The sequence below is a fragment of the Equus quagga genome, chromosome 3 (assembly GCF_021613505.1).
Source record: "Equus quagga isolate Etosha38 chromosome 3, UCLA_HA_Equagga_1.0, whole genome shotgun sequence".
Classification (NCBI taxonomy): domain Eukaryota; kingdom Metazoa; phylum Chordata; class Mammalia; order Perissodactyla; family Equidae; genus Equus; species Equus quagga.
The window spans coordinates 68,336,113-68,358,533 of NC_060269.1; the positions used below are offsets into that span (position 1 = coordinate 68,336,113).

The 22,421-nt window shown below is 54.2% G+C and overlaps 1 protein-coding gene across 3 annotated transcripts in view; it reads left to right on the plus strand.

Moving 5' to 3' along the window:
• LOXL2 (lysyl oxidase like 2) overlaps positions 1-22,421 on the plus strand; it is an 87,555-nt gene that overhangs the window by 61,065 nt on the left and 4,069 nt on the right. For all 3 annotated transcript variants that reach the window (XM_046656650.1, XM_046656651.1, XM_046656652.1), the window contains exons 7-12: positions 2,698-2,849; positions 9,542-9,709; positions 11,583-11,748; positions 14,667-14,910; positions 20,399-20,514; positions 21,687-21,823. In XM_046656650.1, coding sequence (XP_046512606.1) covers positions 2,698-2,849; positions 9,542-9,709; positions 11,583-11,748; positions 14,667-14,910; positions 20,399-20,514; positions 21,687-21,823 — 983 coding nt within the window. The remainder of the gene's footprint in view (positions 1-2,697; positions 2,850-9,541; positions 9,710-11,582; positions 11,749-14,666; positions 14,911-20,398; positions 20,515-21,686; positions 21,824-22,421) is intronic.

Sequence of the window (22,421 nt, forward strand, 5' to 3'; positions counted from 1 at the left end):
CGTAATCATCATCACCACCATTATCACCACCATTATCATCATCACCAGCATCATCATCATCACCACCAGCAAACAAGCCCCTAATCTAACTGGATACTCAAGCACAAGATTGCTGCCCATTTCTGTACCCATCTTAATCCATGAGCTGTGGCCCTGCTTTCTTCAAGGGTTCTATTTAGGATCTATATTTTGTCACAGCCTTTCCAGTCTGAGTCGTTGGATGCTTCCAGCTATAGTCACTGATGTGTTTTTATAAATTTCATAAAATTCCCAGGAATTGGAAGCACCGCCACTTATGAATTTCCAAGGAAATGTAAACTTGACTCTTAACCTACTACCTCGGGTTGCTCCTGAAAGTTAATTTTTGGCCTCCTTGAGCCTAGATACCAGGTGTCTCCAGAAACCCCCCAAGGTTTCCTTTGGGCCAAGGGTCAAGGGCTACAACTTTGGTCTCCAAAGCACAGGCAGGCACTTCCCTCTTTATCGTTTACCACATTATATTACAAATCTTTGTGTAAGTGTCTGTTCCGCATGAACTAACCGTGAGCTCTTTATAGCAGGGGCCTGCCTTGTTCATCTTTGCGTCTCCAACACCTAGTACAGAGGCTGACATACAACAGGTGCTCGGTGAAGGCAACAACATCCATTCAGACACTATTTGTAGCACTTCCAATTTGCTGAGTGCTGGTTGAACATACAAAAGGAACACAGACTTGACACGTGCCCTCCTGGGCCCTCTGACCCAGTAGGGAAATAGACAGACATGGAACACATAGCCATCTGAGTGCAACGTGAAGCAGAGTGCTCAGTGGGAGGCTTCATGAGGGCACCCAGCTTAGATGGGGATCAGAAAGGCTTCTCTAAGGAAGTGATCCTAGCCTTGAAGGATGAGTAGGAGTTACCTGCTGAAGAGAGGGAGAAAGGCGGTCCAGGCAGAGGGTTCAGGCAGAGGGAAAGGCTCGGCTCAATGGAGCAGCCAAAGGAGATGGGTAAGGCTGAGTGGGGAGGAGGAGGCAGAGCTGGAACTCTAAGTGGGAGCCCAGATCATACTGGACCTTGCAGGCCATTCCATGACTTTGGATTTTACCCTTATGGCAGTGAGAAGACATTACGGTGATTTAAGACAGGGAGCGACAAGATTCAATATGCATTAAAAAAATCTCTTGGGCTGCCATGTGCTGAATGTTTTAGAATAAGCAAGTGGAGGGAGACTAGAGGGTGTTGCCTTCATCCAAAGGGGAGAGGATGGGGCTGGACTAGTGTTGTGGTGGCAGAAATGAAAGGCACTCAGATTTTGGGGGGGCGAACAGAATGTGGTGAGGGATTGCTTGTCAGCGATGAAGGAGGTGGTACCAGAGATGACCTCTTGGTTCTGGTGAGACAAATGGCAAATGGAGGTGCTGTGTCCTGTGATGGGAGGCATGGTGGAGAAACAGATGGAAGAGTCAACTGCTGGCTGTGGAAGTGGAGAGAACAAAAACAGACGACTCTTCCAAGAAGTTTGCCCTGAAATGGGGAAGAAAGTGCCAGGCCAGAGGGAAGTGTGGGGTCAGGGGAGGGTCATCGCGAAGATGGGAGATTTTAGCACATGTTTGAGTGCTGAGGAGCAGGACCCTAAGGAGAGGAGGCCGGTGAGGATCAGGAGAGAGAGGAGATCGTGGGCAGGGCCGGTCTAAGACGGGAGCCGATGCAGCCCAGAGCTCCCGGCAGGAATTGGGCTGTGATCCATCTCGACAGGCTAGACAGAGGAGAGGTCATTTGGTGAACTGAGTTGCGCTGACACTGGTCAGGCTGGGAATTCTCTTCCCAGCAGGGGGAGGCTCCCTTGGTGTCTGTAAGAGAAGCTTCTCCATGCACTCACCACAGGTCACCTGCTGGATGTCTTCCATCTCCCCCTCCAGCTCCACTCCCCACCCTTGTTCACATTGTCCAGTGCCCTGGGAGGCTCCTTGGGTGTGCCCAACAAGGGGCACCGATGGGAGACTGGAGGTGGCGAAAGGAGAGACACCAGGTAATTTGTTTTCCCTACAGGGTCCCTGCCAGCAGCTATGTCCCTCCACCAAAGATAACAGCTCTTATCAGGTGGCCTCTCTGCACAGCTCCTGTGCTCTCCTGGGTCAGATATTGGCATCCTCCCCTCAGTCCTGCAGGTCTAGGGGTGGTGTCTGTGCCCTAGTGCCATTAGCCCTTGAGTACTGGACTGTCCTTTGTGGTTTTGTGATTTCCCTACACTCTGTCCATACTTTTATTCTTAAAAATCTTTTTCTAACTCTCTTCAAGTCATCCAATTTGAGCATGCCATCTGTTTCCTGCAGAGACCCTGACTATACAGCAATAGCCACCCCTTCCAGATTCATAAATGCAGGGGACATTAAAGTTGGGAAGGAAACTTAGATGTCTTCTAGTCCAAATCCTTTAGTTAAGTAAGAAAACCAGTGTTCAGAGAGGCTGAGTGAGTTGGCCAAGGTCACACAAGTTAGAAGCAACCTTTACTGGCTCTTATGGGAGAAGTGGATCTAAGACAAGAAGCAATTCTCTCCAGGGAGAAGAGGCCCGGGTCACCGAGCTGATTATGGGAGGCAGCTGGGAGAGTTTTGAGGTTGGGAGAGGCATGTTCTTATTGTCTGGAACTTTCTTCCCATTCTGGAAACTTTCCTTTGGAAGCTTTCATAGCACATGTTTATTTTCCTTCCACAGGGATAGGACCCATCCACCTCAATGAGATCCAGTGCAATGGCACTGAGAAGTCCATCATAGACTGCAAATTTAACATCGAGTCTCAGGGCTGCAACCACGAGGAGGACGCTGGTGTGAGGTGTAACATCCCTGCCATGGGCTTCCACAAAAAGGTGAGGAGCCAGCCACCCAGGGGGACTGTGCTCTGGTCTGGTCCCCAAGGCCCTAGAAAGCGTAGACCAGGTGACCTCACGCCGAAAGTGTCTAACAGGTGGTGTTAGGATGCTCTGATGATGAACGCAGACAGGGCTCAGGCTCTGCCACCATCACTGTTAATGACGTTGTCACCTAGAATTCGTTAAATGTGCCAAATGCGAGAACATACGTAAAAGCACCAGCGTCCTTAGTGGCAGGTGGTGGGTGTCCATGTCCTGCACTGGGACTGGACACAGTGTGATCGCAACTCGTCTTTTCTGTGAGGGACTCAGGGTCTACGGTGCCTGTGACACCTTTGGAATGGGCCCTTGTCAAAGTCCAGAGGAACCACATCCATAGCAGGTCTGCAAACCACCCAGATGTAAGCAGAGTACAGACAGTATCTTGGGATAGAAGACTGTGTTTTGGTAACTAGAGGGGAAGAAGAGGGGACCTCAACCGCATCACACCAGAAACACACCTCTCCCTTCCTGAGACAGGGTCTCTAAGAACCTACATTGTGTCTCCTAGCTTGGGTGACCTCTCCCAAGGGGTAGCAAACAAGGTGAAGTCCTCTTTGCTGGGAGATCTATCTACTGCTTCCAAAAGGCCCAGTAAATCCTATTTATCACACTTCACAAGACCCTGAATTTGGTTGGGTCCTGTGCATCCTCTGGCACAGGGCTGGCGTGTTGGAAGAGCTTGAATGCTTATTGTAAACATGAGCGGAGCAGACACATCAGAGTGCAGGATGGTTCCCCAGTCGGGTTCCTGCTCTGACAGTGATCTTGACCTTGGCACCTGCATGCCAAAGGTGCTAGTGAACTGGTCAGCCACAACACGCCTCGTGCAATTCACTGCCCAATGGGGCCAAAGTTGTGAATTCAAAAGCACTCAGCCAAGCTGTGCATTTGCTTGTGAGTAAGCAGGAGTGAGGGCTCAGAGCTGCGGGGAAGGCTTGCCGTGTCGAATTGCCCAGTAGCATTCCAAGATAGGCATAATGGAGCTGTAAAAGCTCACATGCCGTGAGGCCCAGTGTGCTGTGGCACCATTCACTTCAGACAGATTGGAGTTGGGTGGAATGGGGTTTTCAACCCAAATGAAAAGACCTAGGCCAAAGAAAGTGAAGTTTTCCAGAACTGCTTTCTGGCTGGTAGAGCTGAGCCAGGTCGTGTGCCTGGTCATGGCAGCGGAGGTAGCACGTTCCCAGCACAAACAGCCCTCGCCCTGCCGCAGGCCCTCCAGGCTCAAGGAGGCGAGCCTGCGCTCAGCATAGGGCGTGGGAGAGTTTTACACCTGGATCTGCCGTTTCTCTCCCCCAGGGAGGAAACGGGGAAAGTCACCCAGGAAGGAATTCCTCTGGGCTGTGCCAGTTCTCCACACGGAGTGGGTCAGGCTTCTGCTGGCCTGGCTTGGGGCTCCCAAAGGCATTGGCAGCCACACTGGGCAGAACAGTCGAGACCCCTGAGTTTTCTCACTGTGTTAGTGTGCTGGGGCTGCCAAAAAGAAACACCACAGACCAGGAGGCTTTCGCAATAACAATCCGCTATCTCACGGTTCTGGTTGGCTTCTCCTGAGGCCTCTCTCCCTGGCCTGCAGACAGCCGCATCCCCACGGTGTCCTCACACAGCCTTCCTTCTGTGCCCGGGTGTCCCTGGGTCTCTTCCTCTTTCTGTAAGGACACCAGTCCTACTGGATTAGGGCCCCTCCACGTGACCTCATTCAACTTTAATCACCTCCTTTAAAGCCATCTCTCCAAATACAGTCACACTGGGGGTTGGGGCTTCAGCATATAAATTTGGGGGGAACACAATTCAGTTCATAATGGTCACTCACTAGCTGATTCCTTAATTAGTCTCTTTGAGGCTTCAGTTTCCTCCTCTGAAAATAAGGAGGTAAGAGAGTTGATTCCTAGAAAAGCCAATTGACTTTTCTATTGAATGGCTCATAAAGGCCAGCCTTGAAACTGGGTGGTTTTGTCCATTCAGCCAGAGCAAAGCCTCATTTCTTTCATTGCTGGGAGAGAGGAGCCAGTGTGGGAGGCTCTGGGAATGGCAGGTGCATCTACCACGTGAGCTGATCCACCCAGGGGTGCCGACACCCTTGCCAACCTCCGGTTCCCCTCTGAACTGGGCCTGGCCTGGCCTGGTAGCAGGACCAAGCCCATGTGAGGAACGTGGGGTGGAAAGTGCCCGTGCTTCCTTTCATGTTAGCATCTGGGTTGTGTTACCTGACCTCTTACCCCCCACCTCCAAAAATAGGTGTGGGATTGGCTAACCACAACCTTATCAAAACACAGTGCAACCTTGCCATCCTCCGCTGGCTGGAGGTGTTTTGTTTTCTCTGTTCATGCTTAGAAAAATTCAGCTGCCTGCACTTCACTCCCTTATTTCAAACCCCATACTGCTGCCATCGAGAACCAAAGGAACTGGAAAAGGGAAATGCCTGGGTTGTTTTAAGAAACTTTGAGAAGGATCGACCTTTCCTGGCTTCCTCACTGGATGGTGTGGTGGAGACGTGAGGGCCAGAGGCTCCTGGCTGACCTCGAGGCCTCTTGGGGCTCCGCTGGTGCTGGTAATGTCAGAGCACCTTAGCTGGTGAGCCAGGCAATTGCAGAATGCTGGGGCCCGGGAACCGGGCCCTGGGAATGGAGAGTTGTGTCCTGAGCTGTGTTAGAACTTCATAGCCAACCTCTCTTGCGCCCTCCAGTCATGTGTAGAAGATAAGAAAAGTCCCCCAGTGCATCTAGATTCCTTCTGGAGCAATGGAACCTGCTCCCTGTCACGGCGGCTGCTCCAGCCCACTCAGCCCTCTGGAGCACGGCAGCAGTGTGGAGCCTGGGGAAGTGCTTCAAGGAGAGGCGCCAGCTCACCACTGATGACCATATGTTTTCCTTGCCCCAGAGTCACTGTGCAGCCACGGTCCTCAGCCACAGCCTCTGAGACTTCTCCTGGCTTTAGAATACAGGATAGGACACTGCCACATAGTTGGCCACCTTTCGGGAGGGCTACACAGGCAATGGCGGACAGGGTAGAGGGTCCTCTGGTACCCTCCCAAAGAGAGCCTTAGAGACAGGAGCCTTCACATCAAGACCTAAACTTGGGAGCTCCACCGCCCTCTGGTAGTGGGAAAAAGTATGAATGGTGGTTCTTCAGGCTCCTCCATCCTCATCTTTCATTGACCTCAAGGGATCCAAATGAGGCCAGTTTTGGGGAGGCAGTGGCCCATGAAGGGGGCAGTGGAGGGAGCCATCTGCCCCCAGAGCAGCCAATAAGGCAGGGCACAGTCCTTAGGGAATTCAGACACCATAATTAACCCAATTGAAAGTCATTCTGCCTTTTCTCATCACCGCCTGCTGGCAGTCAGAACTTCAGTGCCACCCAGTCCACTGGAAGGGTCCACGCCCACGGCTTCCACCTCCCCAGGGTGTGCCCACTGTGCGGGCCCTCAGCTGCAGCAGGCCAGGCGTTGGGAGCAGGAGACGCAGGTGAAGGGAGAGGATCCGGCTGGACCTCCCCAAGAGCAGGGAAGCTGCTCGGCAGGACTCACGTTGTCAGAGGGCTCAGCCCGAGGCTGCGCTGTGAGGCCGGCAGCCTTTGTCACAGTCCCCACTGTCCGTCTGTCCTGGACACACAGTGTTCTGGGGCCTACGGCCAGCCCAGGAGGCTGGAGACTCAGGGGACCAGGGCTGTGGGGATGTGCATGAGGGGTCAGCAGACTGCTTCTCGCCGAGGCTGTGGCAGCCACCCAGAGGCGACCTGAGATGGTTTCACGAGGCACACAATTAGGTGCCTGAGTGAGTATTCTAAGCCTCAGGGGTCAGTGTGACCCCAGTGGGTGGTAAATGCCTCAGAACACCTGGGCCAGGCTCCGGGACTGGACCTCCCAGCACGAGGGCCCCACCTCGGCCCTCACTTCTGGTTCGGTGGGCCCTGCTTTGGGACAAAAGCATCCCTGGAGAAGGGGCTTACACAGGTGGTGGAGACACTAACCCTCTCTGAGACTCCCCTTTCTCACCTGTAGGATGGGGAATGAAATAGTACTGCTGCCTCCCGGGGTTGCGGTGAGGACCGAGTGAGCTGATGTCCTTAAGGGACTTGCAGGGCCAGGGACACGGGCAGTGCTCCACGGTCTGCTACGCATTCCCAGCTCCCGGCGCAGCCCGGCACACGGTCAAAGCTCAGTAAATGTTGGGGAAAGTGGATCCGGTGCAATCCGCGCCATCCATTTCCTCTCCTGGGAGTGCTGGCACCATCAGCAGAGTGCAGTGAGCTCGTGAAGGAAGTACACGGCGAAAACCAGGCCTGTGTTGGGCAGGCTGAGGGATGTCGGGTTTTTGGCAGATTCATAGATTAGGAGTAGAGTTTTTACAGTACAACAAGTCTATGTAAATGTCTTGAAATAAAATTCTCAAGTCTTGAATAAGCAGAGGGGTCAACCTGTGGTTCCCCAGAGACGCCCCTGATGGGTTTAAATGCACACCCTCCCCCAGGGCTGCTGGCCCTTCCTAGGGTGATGGAGCTGGGTGGCTCATCTCCTGCTCCTGCCTCCTGCTGAGGCTCAGGCCCTTCTGGGACTTTCTCGATGGCTCTGCTTGTCGTATTTGTTTGTGTTTTTACACATGTCCAAATATATATTAGTCGTGGGTGCTGTACAGTCCATATCCAAGACAGCGTCCAGAGCCCACCTGCACCCAGCTCCAGCACAGAGGCACCGCAAAGACACATGCGGCCGCCCGAAGGCCAGCTCTTCTGCCTGCTCTGACCCCTTTTGCCCCCTCTGAGGAGACTTTTGATTTCCGATGTGACTCCCATCCTAACCACGGTCATTGCTAAGAAGATGTCCAATATTTCTCAAGCACTTCCTGTGGCCGGGCCCCATCTGAGCACCTTACATGGACTGTCTCATTTAATTCATCCACTTGACAACCCTGGGAGCTAGATCCGCCATCACGGCTGCCTTCCGCTCCTCTGCTTGCCGCTGACCTCATTGACCCCTGAAACCCTAAGTCCTTAGTAAGAATTAAGACTCGTGACCTAGGGGTCATGACTCTTGCAGCCCTTAACTCCATCGTAAGAATTAAGACCCGTGACCCAGGGGTCGTGTTATTGCTAGGGACTGCTGAGGGAACAGCCTGACATGCTGAGGAACAGTTATTCAGTCATTCCTAACGTTTGTGAGGTGCAGTCTTAGATACTGACCACACAGGAAACCACCCAAATGCAGCTCTGCACTCTGGAGCTCACGTTCCAGCAGAGAAGGCAGATGGGAACACACTGCGAGTTAGCGTAACTGTAATTGTCTCAAATGCTAAGAAGGAGATGGCCGGCGACGATAGTGTGTAAGCAGGCACCGATCCCAAGAGGAGGGAAGTATCGTTAGATGAAAGATGAGCAGGGGTCAGCCAGGCAAAAGGGGCTATGTATGTAGTGGGCTTCATTGTGAAATGTGTGGCTTACTGTGTGACATGGTCAGGAACGTTAAGTAGCCACGGAAACTGAAGGAAGACCCACGTGCCTGGAGGTCGGAGAACAAGGATGGGAGAGACGCAGTGAGCCTCAAGAAGAGAGTCGCGGAGCACTGGAAGCCACTGACGTGTTCTAAGCAGGGGAGGGACATGATCAGGTGTGTTTCAGAGATGACTCTGGCTTCTGAGTGGAGAATGGGTTGATGAAGGCAAGAGCAGAGGCAGCGAGAGGTGGTGGTGCCTGGAGAAGGGGTAGGGATGGAGCTGGAGGGCAGCGGGCCGACTGGAGACAGGCTCGGAAGACAAATCCACAGAGGAAGATTTTGCCAGGATGTGGGGGTGAGAGGGCGCTGTTAGGATGGCTCCTGGACTTGCGGCTTGTATAACAGAATAGATTTGGGATCAGCAAGCTACAGGCCAAACTCACCCCCTGCGTGTTTCTGTAAATGTGGTTTTATTGGAAAACAGCCGTGACATATCATCGGTGGCTGCTGCCACGACAGAGGCCATGTGGCCCACAAAGCCTAAAATGTTTACCTCCTGGGCCTTTACGGAAAGTTTGCTTCCCGTGGGGTAAATGATGGTGCCTTCAGCTGAAATAGGGAACAAGGGGGAGAGAGGGCACAGGTTTAGGTGGAGAGACAAAAGATGACTAACTCAGATTTGGGGTCTCCAAGGTGCCAAGTGGAACTGTCAAATAGGCAGTTGGCTCTATGGGTCAGAAAAGAGTTCTGGTGGAGAGCACAGCAGGGGCGCTGTGGGACGAGACAAGATCCGGAGCTGGAAGCAGCCAAGCAGAGTGTGGTGAGGAGCAAAGGACCCAGGAAGGCATCTTGGGGAGTCCGAACACTTTAAGGCCCCTTGAGGCATCCTTCCAAGTCCCTGAATCTAAGAGCAGCCCTGGCTGGTCGGCTCGTGGGGCGCGGCGGGGAGCAGAGGCAGATTCTGTGGTGGTGCTCAGTGGGGGTCAGCGGGCCTCCCCTGCTGCATAGGCTTCTAGGGCCCCAGGGTACCTGCAGGGGGCGGGGACCTATATGTAATACCACGCTGGGCATGATGCTGGCATGCAGGGGGCTCTCAGTGATGCTGTTGAACCTGACTGTATCCTAGGCAGGACTCTCTGGCTTGGGGAACTTGGGACTGATGTGGCAGGGCATCCCCTCTGTCCCCTCCTAATGACCATGCCTTCCTTTCTGTCCATAGCTGCGCCTGAATGGGGGCCGAAACCCCTACGAGGGCCGGGTGGAGGTGCTGGTGGAGAGAAACGGGTCCCTCGTATGGGGGAAGGTGTGCGGTGAGAACTGGGGCATCGTGGAGGCCATGGTGGTCTGCCGGCAGCTCGGCCTGGGCTTTGCCAGCAATGCCTTCCAGGTAAGAAGCTGCAGCCTCAGATGCTTCCATCCAGTCTGGTCCTGCCCCTCACTAGTCAGACCTCGTCTTCATGAACCTTCCCCAGCTACCTGGGCAGTGGAGAGCAAAGACCCTCCTCTCGGCCTCAGCTCCGCCCTCACAGCCCTGAGTCCGTGGGTGGGGCATGTCCACCTCTCTCCGAGGTGGGGCCTCTGCTTCCCCACTGCAGAATGAGGGCCTGGACTCTGGTTTCACAGACCACACACCTCTGTGCACTGCGATTCACCCCGGGCTGAGGGCTGATCCTGGGGTGTCCTGATGTGCCTTTTGCAGAGGGAAGCAACTCACTCCTACCTGGCGGTAGAGACCATCTGGCCCAAGGCCTAGCACTCAGATGCCTTCCCTCGCTCTCTTGGAGGGCCCTCTGGCCAGAATACGCTCCCGAGCTGGTGTCCACACTCATACATTCTCCCACTGGCAGGCTGACAGCCTCCGAGCCCTGTCTGGAGCCCTTGTCGCAGGAGCTGCACCCTCCTCCCGCCGGCCCCTCCCTAGAGAGACTGACTCAGCTGAGGGCAGCGAAGCTTCTGCCCCATGGAAAGGCAGCAGAAGAAAGACAAGAAGTGCTTTGGCTTCAAAAGTCATTGCCTTCTGGACCCTACACTGTCAGGGGACATTGTTAGAAAGAGGCTGTGGGAGGAGCGGGAGACAGGAGGCTGGGGTCTATTCCCAACTGCAGCCCCTCGGCCTGCTGCATGACACGTGGGCAAAGCAGCCGCCCTTCCATGCCTCAGTTTTCCTCCCTGCGATGAGATGAGTAGCCCCAGGTCCCGAGCATCCTGGCTCCAAGCGCTTTCCTTAAGCTTCTTACAGAACAGGAAAGTGGCTGGAGCCCCCCCATCTTGCTTCACTCACCCCGACTCCAGCTCCTGTGCCCAGGTGGCCCTGCTTGGGAAGGGGGTTCTCAGGGAGAGACACGGGACAACTCCGCAGCCTTGCGGAACATGACTGCTGCCATGGGCTGGCCGGGTCCAGGGTAGGCGCTGAGTCCTGGGCTCCTCATCCCAGCATCCTGGAGGGACAGGCCTCTGATACGCTGCCTACGCCCTCTGGGAGCCCGGCTTCCCAGGGCTACACAGTGCGTCTGCTAGTGCTGCTTATGACAGGCCAGGGCGCGCTCTGGCTCTCCAGCGGGAGGGGAAAACAGTGCTCATGAGCAGAGTGGTTGTCCAGCTATTTTTGTTCTCTGTCAGCTCATTCTTAAGAGACGTGGGCCTCAGCTGGAGATGTGAGATGGGCTGGACCTGATATCAGTCCCAACTCTGTCACCGATTACAAGCCCTGTCCTTCTCTAGGCACCGGCTTTGTCTCTAGAGGATGAGGGGGTGTATCGTCAGGTTATCTAGAGAATCAGAGCCAGGAGGATGTATGAACATCAGACTAACTATTGACATAAGTGAATAGATTTCTTCTCTCCTGCCAATTCTGATCAATTGGTAGTGTCTTCCTGGAGCACTGCGTTGAGAAGGATTCTGAGAGCACATTCAGACTTAGAGGAGAGAGTGATTAGTAATGTCTGCCCTGGGCTCAGGATGAGACAGTTGGCAGCATGAGTTGCAGGTGCCAGCCATTCCTGACACGCAACACTGAACCATCGTTCGAGCAGAGCCTTAGTTGTGTTTTCCCAAGAGGGAGAGTGGCAGAATCCAAGGGTGAGGGTCTCACTTGCTTGGCCACCAACAAACTGTGTGACTTGGGTAAGTGACTCTTTGTGCCTCAGCTGTCTCCATCTGAAAAATGGGGTCGTAAAAGCTTGGGACTTTTGTGAGACAGAATATGAGGAAGTGACAGTTCAAGGTGACGCACTAGCCATTTCTTTTGTTGATTCGTGCAGGAGACCTGGTATTGGCACGGAAACATCGACGCCAACAAAGTAGTCATGAGCGGAGTGAAGTGCTCGGGAACGGAGCTGTCCCTGGTGCACTGCCACCACGACGGGGAGGACGTGGCCTGCCCCCAGGGCGGGGTGCAGTACGGGGCCGGAGTCGCCTGCTCAGAAAGTGAGAGTTCCTGGGGATCATCTCCCACCCTGCCCGCCGGGCTCCAGGAGGGGCCCAGCGTCTTACTGGTTACTCTTTGCAAGGCTCTGGGGCCTCTGCCATGAGCCGAGCAGAGGAGGGACGCAGAGATGAGTTAGTGAGATGAGTCAGGGCAAGAGGCCCCGCCCCCGCCCCCCTGGAGCCCCGCCTGACGACAGAGTGCAAAGCAGGGCGGGAGGGCGGGGCTGGAGTTCAAATCCCAGGGCCCGCGGAGTCTGCTTAAGAGACCGGGGGGCGAATTAGGTGACTGAGGACTTGTTCTCACCCGTCAGCCAGGCAGGTAAACCTTCCTCGGAGGATGTTTTGGAGGCGAGCGAAGCAGATGAAGCACGTGCGCCCGAGATCATTCCCTGTTTTCACACTCAGGAGGCAGTGTAGCTTCTTGGTGACTCCCTGGGAATCCCAGAGAGACAGAATACAGAAGGGCAACGGCGCCGGGATTCCGCATGGCCCAGCTGATGCCGTGTCCCTTCCATGCTGAGAGAGGACTGGCGACAGCCCCGTAGGGTGTTGCTCTCCTGGTCCCCGGACTCCGCGTTCCCCACCCCTGGCCGTATGAAACCACACCTAGCCGTCTCCCTCATGAATCTGGGAGGTGGGAGAGGTCCAGGATCTGGCCGGAGAACAGACCCCACTTGCCACTTATTAGCTGATCCTGGCAAAGTGAGTTCACCACCACGATCCACAGTCGTTCCTAGAAACTGGAAATCCGATGTGACAATGAATATGCGCAAGTGCTTACTAAACAGTGAGGCACTGTCATTTACCATCATGGAGAACTAGGGAGAAGATTAAACCTGAGCTCAGTCAGTTCCTCTCTCCCATCCACCCCTTTTGGACTCACTCAGCATTCCCTAACCCTCGTAAGGCAGGACTCTTGGCCCCAGTGCGAGCTTCTCCGGGCAGACATCACAAGCTATGGCACCCTGTCTGAGAGGAGAGAGCGAGACGATCGCCCTCACCAGCCCCCAAGGGAAGAGCATCCACGCAGAGAGAAGTAGTCAGGGCCTCTTGTTTGCTTACTAATTTATTTATATTTGTAATAGACCATCTTTTCCAAAAGGAAATTAAGATAACGTAAACCTAAATAAAATTCAAAGTAGTATAAGATAAAAGGAGATGAACAGAAGATAGGTGTTGGCAAAAAGGTAGTGGCTCAAAATGGAGCCGTAATAAAAAATATGCACTATGGAATCCTATACATTTACTATGAGGAGGTTGTAAATTTCACAGTGAGCTTCCTAGCAGCCAAAGGAAAGAGGGAAACCTGATCATTAATATAATTCACAGTATCCATGAAATAGAAACAACCTCATGAGTCACGAAAGGGCTGCTATTCTAAATACTTAGATTGAAGGGACTTTCTCAGTGGGAGGGCTGAGAGTTATGAACAATGCTCTCAGCACTGTCATGGCAGACCAAAAATGAGTTTCATGGGGCTGTTGCTGAGAGAACCGAGGCTCAGAACACCCTCCAATGACAGTGGGCCCAGCACGCTCAGCGCCAGCCATGTGGCGTCCGGGCGCATGCGCCAGGAGGAAACAGTTCTCAGCCCAGAGCCTCCTGATTGACGTCTTCCGCGCCCTACCCCACATCCCATCTGTTCTCCCTTTCATGGCCTCACGCTTCCACACCCAGCCCCTGCAGGCAGATTTGCTCTCTAGAGGCTGCCGGCCCCATCAGCTGCAGGTGTTTCTTGCGAACCTGCTGTGCCCCAGTGTAGCCGGGATGGAGAGGGCCGCAGACGAGCGGGGGTGCGCCCGGCTCCCGGGAACTGGAGGGAAGCCAAGCTCACAGACCCACACTCCCTTCAGAAATTTACAAGCAACTTGTCAGGAAACAAGATGGATGGATCTTGTAAATGATTCATATACAACATTTGTGTGAATTGAAGTGTACTAGAAATGTTCAGTGGAATCTCACTTTTCAAGGCAAACTTACAGTTAATCCTTTTGAAAAGAAGCTAAACCTCTGATACAATAGTTTAGTAGGTCTAGATTGTGGCCATGGGTAATTTTTTAAACACCTGCTGTGTGCAGTGTGCTAACTGAATACATCAAGCTTGTTTTAAAAGATGCACCTGGAGGGAAAGGCTCACATAGGTCAAGAGTGCCAGTGAAGACTGGGAGAACCTGTTAAGAAGGCCGTTAGGCACTACGCATGCGAGCCTCGCGAGGATGCAACCCTTCCTCCCGGCAGTTTCCCTTACAGGATAGAATCTAAAGAAATAATCAAGTTATGCACACAGATTTGCTACAGGATGTTTGCCACAGCTTTATCTTTGTGAAAAATTCCAAGAACTGATGTATCTAAAAGTATGGGATAGGGTTATGAATTAAATATTATGTAGCCATGACATGAATGTTGCAACAGATATTTATTAACAAGGAAATATGTCAAGATATATTTTAAGTGAAACGGTATTAGCAGACTACAAATCTACATATGATACTACACATATTGGAAAATATATTTGTGTCATTCCCAGAGGAATCAGACCAAGGTATTAAGTGTTCTCTCTCTGGGTAGCACAATTTCATCGTTACTGTTTGCTTTTTATTGTGGAAAATCTCAAGCCACTCAAAGGTAAAGAGAAAAATATAATGAACTCTCACGTACCCATCGCCCAGACTGTCAACATTTTTGCCCCTCTGCACTGATAACTGCAGAGGTGTCCAGGAGGACTCTCAGAGAAGAAGAGAAATTTGGGGTAGCATTCCTCAAGGAAGATGACCTTGAGGGGGAGACCATGAGCCAGTTCCAGAAGGTGGCGCTAGGCGGGGCTAGGGTTTGTCCCAGCTCGGGAATCACAAGTAAAATACTTGGGAAGGGGTGGCGGGGGTTTCATCTCGTTCCAACACCGTGTCTGCCCTCCCCAGCTGCCCCTGACCTGGTCCTCAATGCGGAGATTGTCCAGCAGAGCACCTACCTGGAGGACCGGCCCATGTTCATGCTCCAGTGCGCCATGGAGGAGAACTGCCTCTCGGCCTCGGCCGCCCAGACCAACCCCACCACTGGCTACCGGCGGCTTCTGCGCTTCTCCTCCCAGATCCACAACAATGGCCAGTCTGACTTCCGACCCAAGAACGGCCGCCATGCATGGATCTGGCATGACTGCCACAGGTAAGCCCTCCCTTCCATCACCACCAAACTGCCCTGGCCCGACATCCTGCAGGGTCCCGATGGGATTCAGAATCACATGGTCCAGGAGGCAGGCTTATCCTAAGATGGAGGGAGTTCGGTCTGCCTCACCGGCCTTCCATGTTTACTGAAGCCATTCCCCACTCCAGTTGCCCTGGCCCACCTCACCTTCCTGTCTTATCTCCAACACCCCTGCCGTTAGGAAACAAACTTTGAGTACCTAATGCCCCTCCACTGACCTTTGGTCAATGGTTTTGTTTGTGTTCTGCAGGGTGCTTGGGGGTTCTGCAATTGTTGGACTCTGAGTTCATTCAGAAATCTATTTAAATACCAGGGTATATTTTAAATATCTGTAGGAAGACAGTGGGTGTGGAGACAAGAGGCCTAGGCCCAGGAGTCATGAGACCTGATCTCCCAACCCAGCTGTACCTCTAACCAGCTGCATGAAGTTGGGCCAGCTGGGCCACATCACCCACGACCTGTAACGTCCCTTCCAGCCTTCAGTCTGTGGATCTGGTCCCAGTGCTATAAATTCCAGAAAAGAACAGAAGGAAACCCTAGAGCCAGCCCTAGCTGGAGCCAACGGCAGCTATCCTGCGCATCCCTCTGCCTTTCCTGTTTTTTTCTTTGCCTTGATTCTTACTCTAATCCAGACTCTGCTGTCCCTGCTTGTCACATTTTCCAGCTCAGACCTGAGCTGGCAGGTAGAGGGAACACACCTGTGAAAAGGAAGGGACGGTGGCCCCTGCTGTTCAACACGGCAGCAATCCTCCTGAGGCCACAGACTTCGGCCCCGCGAGTCCCCTTCTCTCTGCTCAGAACTCCTTCTACGCAACAAAGCTTTTGCACTGGGTCCCTGCTTCTCAAAGTGAGGCCCGTGGGCTGGCAGTATCTGCCATCAGTGCTGAATCCCAGAGCCGTGGCAGACCTTCGAGTCAGAATCCGAATTTTAACAGGATCCACAGATGACTGTGCACATCGAAGTCTGAGAAGCCCTGGCCTAGCAGATCTCTAGGTGTTCTTCCAGCCCCAAAATGTGGGGATCACTGTTGGGGGCACCAGAACTAGCGTGTATGGACCCCTTAAGTGCCAGGCATGTGGAACCCTCATTTCATGGGCAAGGGAACAGAGGCTTGGGGCTCCTGTGACGTGCCCAAGATAACACAAGCCGTGGTGGAGCAGGGGCCCCCACTCAGGCCGGTTCCGCTCCAAAGCGTGCACTTCCTGTTACCGCGACCAAATCTTCCTTAGACATCTGTCTCTGGCTTCTTCTTCCTGTCACACCTATGGCCTAGTCACCTTCAAATCGGTTTTGGGATAGGGTTGTTCAACCCTTTTCAAAAGAAAGGACTATGATAGAATTTAGGGGTGCTGATTTTCCTTTATAATTATCTGTATGTGCTGAAAGTCATAATTAGCCAAAGAACTTTTGGTCTTTCTATGGAAGCATGTAAGTCTTCTGCAGGGCAGAAGTCAAAGACTACAATTAAAGTCCTGAGCACACTGGTGCCTGATTTCCTTTAGAGAACGTGGGGTGGAAGCCCTGACACCGTGTGGCGGGGTGTCTGTAAGTAGACGGGAATGCATCTCTGCCCACAGATGGGGTCCGCCCGGACATCACATGGTAGGAGGCTCCGTGTGGCATACACTTGCTCTCTGAGGAATGGTCTCTCCCCAGGAATACACATGGCGACATCATGGAAGTCTTTCTTCTAATCTGGAGCCCCAGGGACTCTGCTTTTCCTGTGGTCTGCTTTACTTCTTTGCTTACAGATGTTCCAATCAATGGTTTGGGAGGCATGGGTGGAAAAGAACGTGCTGGCTAAGCGTATGTCCCGTCAGGCCTCCCCTTCCTGGTCCATAACTGAGAACCTGTGACCATACATCCCAGGGAGCATAAGCGGGGCCCCCTGGCCTCCAGAGTCTTGGGGAATTCTTCAGGCTCTGTGGGAGGACCTTTCAACAGGACCCCTGGCCCCAATCCTCTGTTGGGTCCCTTTGGGAGTGCGATGAAACCTGGCCCTTCCTCCACTCCAAAGAATTATTTCTAGAAGATTTAACATCCTATGTCACAGATTTACAGACACACTAAAACTCATCTGTGGACCCACAGTTGAGAGCCCTGGCTCAAAGTCTTGTGAATGGGGACAAGGATCACTCCCTGTTCGATTGATGCAAGCTGAGGACCAGAGCTGTGTTCCTGGAAAGGCCTGAGATGAAACACAAAGATTAACCCCTCAGGAGCTTCCTCACCAGCCAGACAGTGGCAAATGCCCGGAGTTGTTCCCTGTCGTATGCATTGTGCCCTTGGCTGATGATCTTGCTGAGGTCTTCCTCCTGCTTCTTGTGCCCCAGGGAGTTGGGGCCATACCTACATAACTGGCCATCATGTCGTAGCTTTGACAGGGGCCAGACAAAGCTGGGCACAGATGCACACCAGGGCACGGAGCAGCTCTGTCCCTCCTGGTTCTTGACTCCTGCTGTGTCCCAGGGCCTGGCCCTCCCACCTCAGGGAAACCGCAGGAGAGGCTCTGGGACAGGCAGAAGCCCTGGATGTCCGCTTCCATGGTGGACAGCCAGCACCAATGCAGCCCTCCGAGTCAGGGATGGCAGTGCTACCAAGGGGAGACCTTCATTCATTCTGCTCTGCCTCTCCCATGTGCAGAGCAGCCCCCATGTTGGGTCAAAGCCCCACAGATGTGATATGGCCTCTGTGAGCCAATTTTAGGCCCTTATTGCATCTGTGGGTCTTTGTTCCAGCCAGGGGACTGCCTAACACGTACGGAAGGCATGTGGAAGGCAGGGTGGAGCAAGCAGAAGGGCTCCTGCCCTTTGTAGCAGCACCTCCTGAGACTGGAACACACCCCCAGTGTTCTCTGAAATGGGGACAGGAGCATTGGCCCAACCACAGCTGAGCACCGGCCAGGACTGTCCACTCTGGAGGCCAGGGGATGTGTGGCTGTTGTGGCACAGGAGGAGGAGTGAAACATCTCCTCCACGGTGGGCATGGATTCTCTGACTGGGAGTTTCACTTGGGCCCCCAATGACCTAGGATAACCAAGAGTGTACCCAAACCTCTCGTCTTTCTCTGGACTGGCTGTGTCTGTCGTCCGAGTGGGCGTCTGGAACCTCCTTCCTCAGCTAGGACTGTGTCTCAGAATAGGAGGTAGAAGGCGTCCTGCCTTCACTGCAATGGCCTCCATCAAGTGTTAGGTTATTCTCACTCCCCTTTGCATTCTGGAATTTCTTTCCACGTAGGAGTTTTTCCATCTCTACCTCATGCATCAGGCCCCCTCTTCTACTTCCAAAGGTCAGGACACCTCAGCCTGGAAAGAGGAAGGATGCCCCCATCACCAGGACGCACCCTCCCACCTTCCCCGCAGCCCCATTCTGTATTGCTGGGCTATGTGTGGGGGTGGTGGAGGTGGGTGCCCCTGGGCTCCACAGCCCGCTGGCTGGCCCAGGGGTGATGTCCACATAAGCCGGGGAGGTAAAGCGGAGAGGCCGCATGACCGCAGCTGGCCAGAGTTGGGAGGCTCCAAACCAGCTGTTTCCCTGCCCGTCTTCTCGGGGGAAAAGCTGAAGAGCAGGAAAGACTCTTACATCAAGTCTGCAGGAAGCCGGGGAGCGGGAGAGGGCCAGCCTGACAGCCGCCCATCTGTGGACTCCGTCTGAATTTTGTTTAGACAACGGAACATAAACCATTTCTCTTCAGTCCCTCCAGCCGGTAAACATGGCAACATAAGCCCCTCTCTGAAAGATGCAGACATGTTTTAGGCAGTGAGTCAGACCTCATGTCTCATCTTGCTCCTTCGAGAAGCCAAAATAGACTCTTTCAAAGTCGTGGCTTCAGCGGCCACAAAACGCGTCCTTGTGAGTGTTCTCAGGGGCCTCTGGCCAGCCCCCTTTTACCCAGAAGCATGAGTGACCTGGGAAAAGCCCAACTTAGGAACTTCTGACGTTATTTTTAGGATAAGCAAACACAGGAGGAAAGGAAAAAGAGCCTCTAACTTCCTCTCAGAAAACCTATCCTTGTGATTCCCCTCTTCCTGTGTCCTCTGCTGCCCGTGTTCCAGCGGACGGAGCCTGAGGCCAACAGCACAGGGCCTGGGAGGCGAGGAAGCCATCGTCAGTTAGGAATAATAGTAGGTAGGAATGGTGGTGGTGGAGTAATAAAAATCCTAGTCCTGTTACTGCTGGGAGTAGTAGTAATAATGAGAGAGTTCACAGGTACCAAGAACTCTCTGTTAGAAGCCCCTTGTTAGATGTTTCTGCGACTTCTGTTCGGTCCCAGCGTTCCCCTGAGAGCGGGCCATGTGGCCTTGCCCTCTTCCCCGAGGAGGAGGCTCGGGTCACAGGTAAACAAAAGAAGAGATTCTGCTCCCCATTCCCTAGTACCTTGTTCTTCTGTGTCCCCATTTTCCAGATGTCCCTGTCATGACATTGAGCGTGTTCGAATAGTTGCGGACGCTCCTGATACACATGTTGCCGCTTGGGATGGGCCAGGCCAGCTGAGGGCTGCAGGAAGGCCCTGCGGCAGCACACGGCAGCCATGTCCCTCCTGGTTTATTCTGAACCAAATACATCACCTTCCAAGCATCTGCATCTGTTCTCAATTCCTCCCAAGCAAGGAGATGAGACACCATTGTGTAAACAGGCACCGAGCAGGGGCAGCCCGGGGCACAGCTCTCTGCTGCTCCCTTCCAGAGCCCACAGGGACGCCCTGCATCTCCGTCCCAGAACTCACTGCTCCTTCCAGGGGGCTCCAGAGCAGTCTTTCTCCCTCCTTCTTCCTTTGCTCAGTGCAAGGAGCACAGCTCCAGGCTGTAGGCGGCTGAGGTCGCTGAAGCCTCAGCTCCTGGTCCCGCCTCCTGCCCATCTGTCCCTGGGGACATGAGTCCTGCTCAGGACACAGGCCCCGCTCATTAGTGCCTGCTCTTCCCGCCCCTCCACTTACCCTCCCCCTTTCTGTTCTTCCTCCCTCTCTACCATGTTCCCACTTTAAAAAGTTTTCAAAAGACATCAAAAAGTGACTTTTATTAGCCTATGGAAAGTATACCCAAAAGGAATGGGCTGTGGGAGCCACATTAGTGCCCAGGGGGTTTACTGAAAGCACTTAGGAAAAATAGCTTAGTTTATTGAGCTGCTTGTACCCCAGGCCTGTGCGTGTCAGTTGCTCTCACTGGTTCCCACCACACCCCAGGCGTACGGACGTTATCAGTCCCACTTAGCTGATGAGAGACATGAGGTGGGGCAGCCCCGCTCTGGAACCCACTCCTGTAAGCACCACCGTTCCTGGCTTCCGCTTCCATCCTCCCTCTCCTCATGCCCTGTCGCCCACTTCTGTCCCAACGGCCACCCCTTCAGACCACGCAACTCAAGGTGTTCCCAGAGGCAAATCGCCAGCTGGGCAGCTGCTTGCAGGGGGCAGTGGCTCCAGAAACTGACTGCCAGGCCCTCTCTCCTCCAGGCACTACCACAGCATGGAAGTGTTCACCCACTATGACCTGCTGAACCTCAATGGCACCAAGGTGGCAGAGGGCCACAAAGCCAGCTTTTGCTTGGAGGACACGGAATGTGAAGGAGGTGACTTTGTGTGGGGGTGGGGAGCTTCAGAGGGACTCAGATGCTCCCACGGCTGTGATCACCTGGCCCAGAGCCCAGGCCTGACGCTGGACTGTCACTCTGGCCACTGCTGATTCTCCACATGACCTTTCTCCACTGGGCCTCCCATGGCTACGACTTGGGGCTGAGGTTGTGGGCAAGGCCTGGCTCTAAAGGCCCCTGGCTCCCCCAGAGTTATGCTGATGGCACTGGCGGGTCCATATGGCTCCCGGGTGAGACCCAAACCCTTGGATGTGACACACAGTCCCCTCCCACTCTGGCTGCCACCACCTCTCTCTCTGTGTCCCGGTGCCAAGTGCCCATGCCCCACAGGCTCTGGCCCTGCCAGTCCAAGCTCCAACGACCCCCTCTGAGGTTCCCAGACTCTCTCGACTCCCCCAGGCAGAGTACTCTGCTCCCACCGCCAGTAGGCCGCCACATGTGCCCTGTGATCACCTGTGGGTGCCCTGCCATCCTGCGCTTCTGGTCCCTTCAAGGGGAGACACGGTGACTCTTCTGGTGTACTCTGTGCCTAGAGTAGTGCCTGGGCACGGGAGCCTCTCAACAACTGAGTTAGTCCCTCACGTGGCCTGCCACTGACGTGCCACAAACTCACACAGCAAATAGGTTTTGAGCACCTACTATGGACCGGACAAGGGGCTGACCCAGTAAGAGTCAGAGAGACGAACCAGACCCGAGCCCACAGCCAAGTGCGAATTCTTCAGAGGGAGACAAGATGACCCCCACACTAAGCTAAACAATGGACACTGGAGCTTTCCCAGATATGCACCTGCTTCATTCCCAGGCTAATGATTCCTCAGAAAGGCCAGGGTGAGCCAGAGTGGCCAAGGAGGGCTTCATGGAGGAGGGGAACTTGGCTGGGCCTGAAGAGGGGGATGGGTGTGGGTAGGGGATTGAGTGAGGGATTCCACTGAACGAGAGCAGATGGGGCGCCAAGCCCAGATGAAGCAGAGGTAGGAGCCTTGGGGGAAGGAAGAGAGATGCTGAGGGAGGGGACATCACCCACTCAGCAGGGCTTCTCAGGGCCCTTTGTGGGGAAGGTGGCGCAGGGGGCAGAGGAAAATGCTTCGGGCCGCGGGGCCTTGGATGCCGTGGATGCCTGGTGACTGGCTTCCCTCTGCCCCTGCCTGCAGACATCCAGAAGAGTTACGAGTGTGCCAACTTCGGCGAGCAGGGCATCACCATGGGCTGCTGGGACATGTACCGCCATGACATTGACTGTCAGTGGGTCGACATCACTGACGTGCCCCCTGGAGACTACCTGTTTCAGGTGAGGAGTGTGGGAAGGGGTTCCAGGCCCCTGCTGATGGGAGGAGGGGCCTTCTCCCCAGCAAGAGGGGAGCAGCCTCCTTCCTGTTGGTGCCCAAGCACAACTCGTGCATGGAGTTCAGGCTGTCTGAAGTGCGGGAGCGCCACTCCCAGGGCCCTCACGGTCAGTCAGGCTACCTGAGTCTGGGGGGCCTGCGGGCCAGGGGGATCTGCAGCCCTCCTGAGACGCTCACACCCTGTCCAGCTAACACCCGGGGCTGACAAGTCAAAGTGCAGCTGCAGGCCAGGAAAGTGTTCCACAGAGGCAAGCTGTGGAGCCGTGCTCTCACAGCACCCCGGTTTCTCCCAGGGCCCTCACCCTGCCTTGGTTGTGCTGTCGAGGCTGAACGCAATCTCATAAAGAGCTCTTCCCTCGCAAGTGTTTGTGACTTGCCTCTCCCAAAAAAGTATGCCTCATAAAAGAGGATCTGCAGAGGGGACATTTCTCCCACGTCGTGCAAACAGCTGCAGGCTCCAGCCAGGGCCCAACTGGTGGGGGAGGCGGGGCGCCACGTTCCCAGGGCTCCCCCTGCTGGTGCTCAGGTGCGCTCCTGCCTACC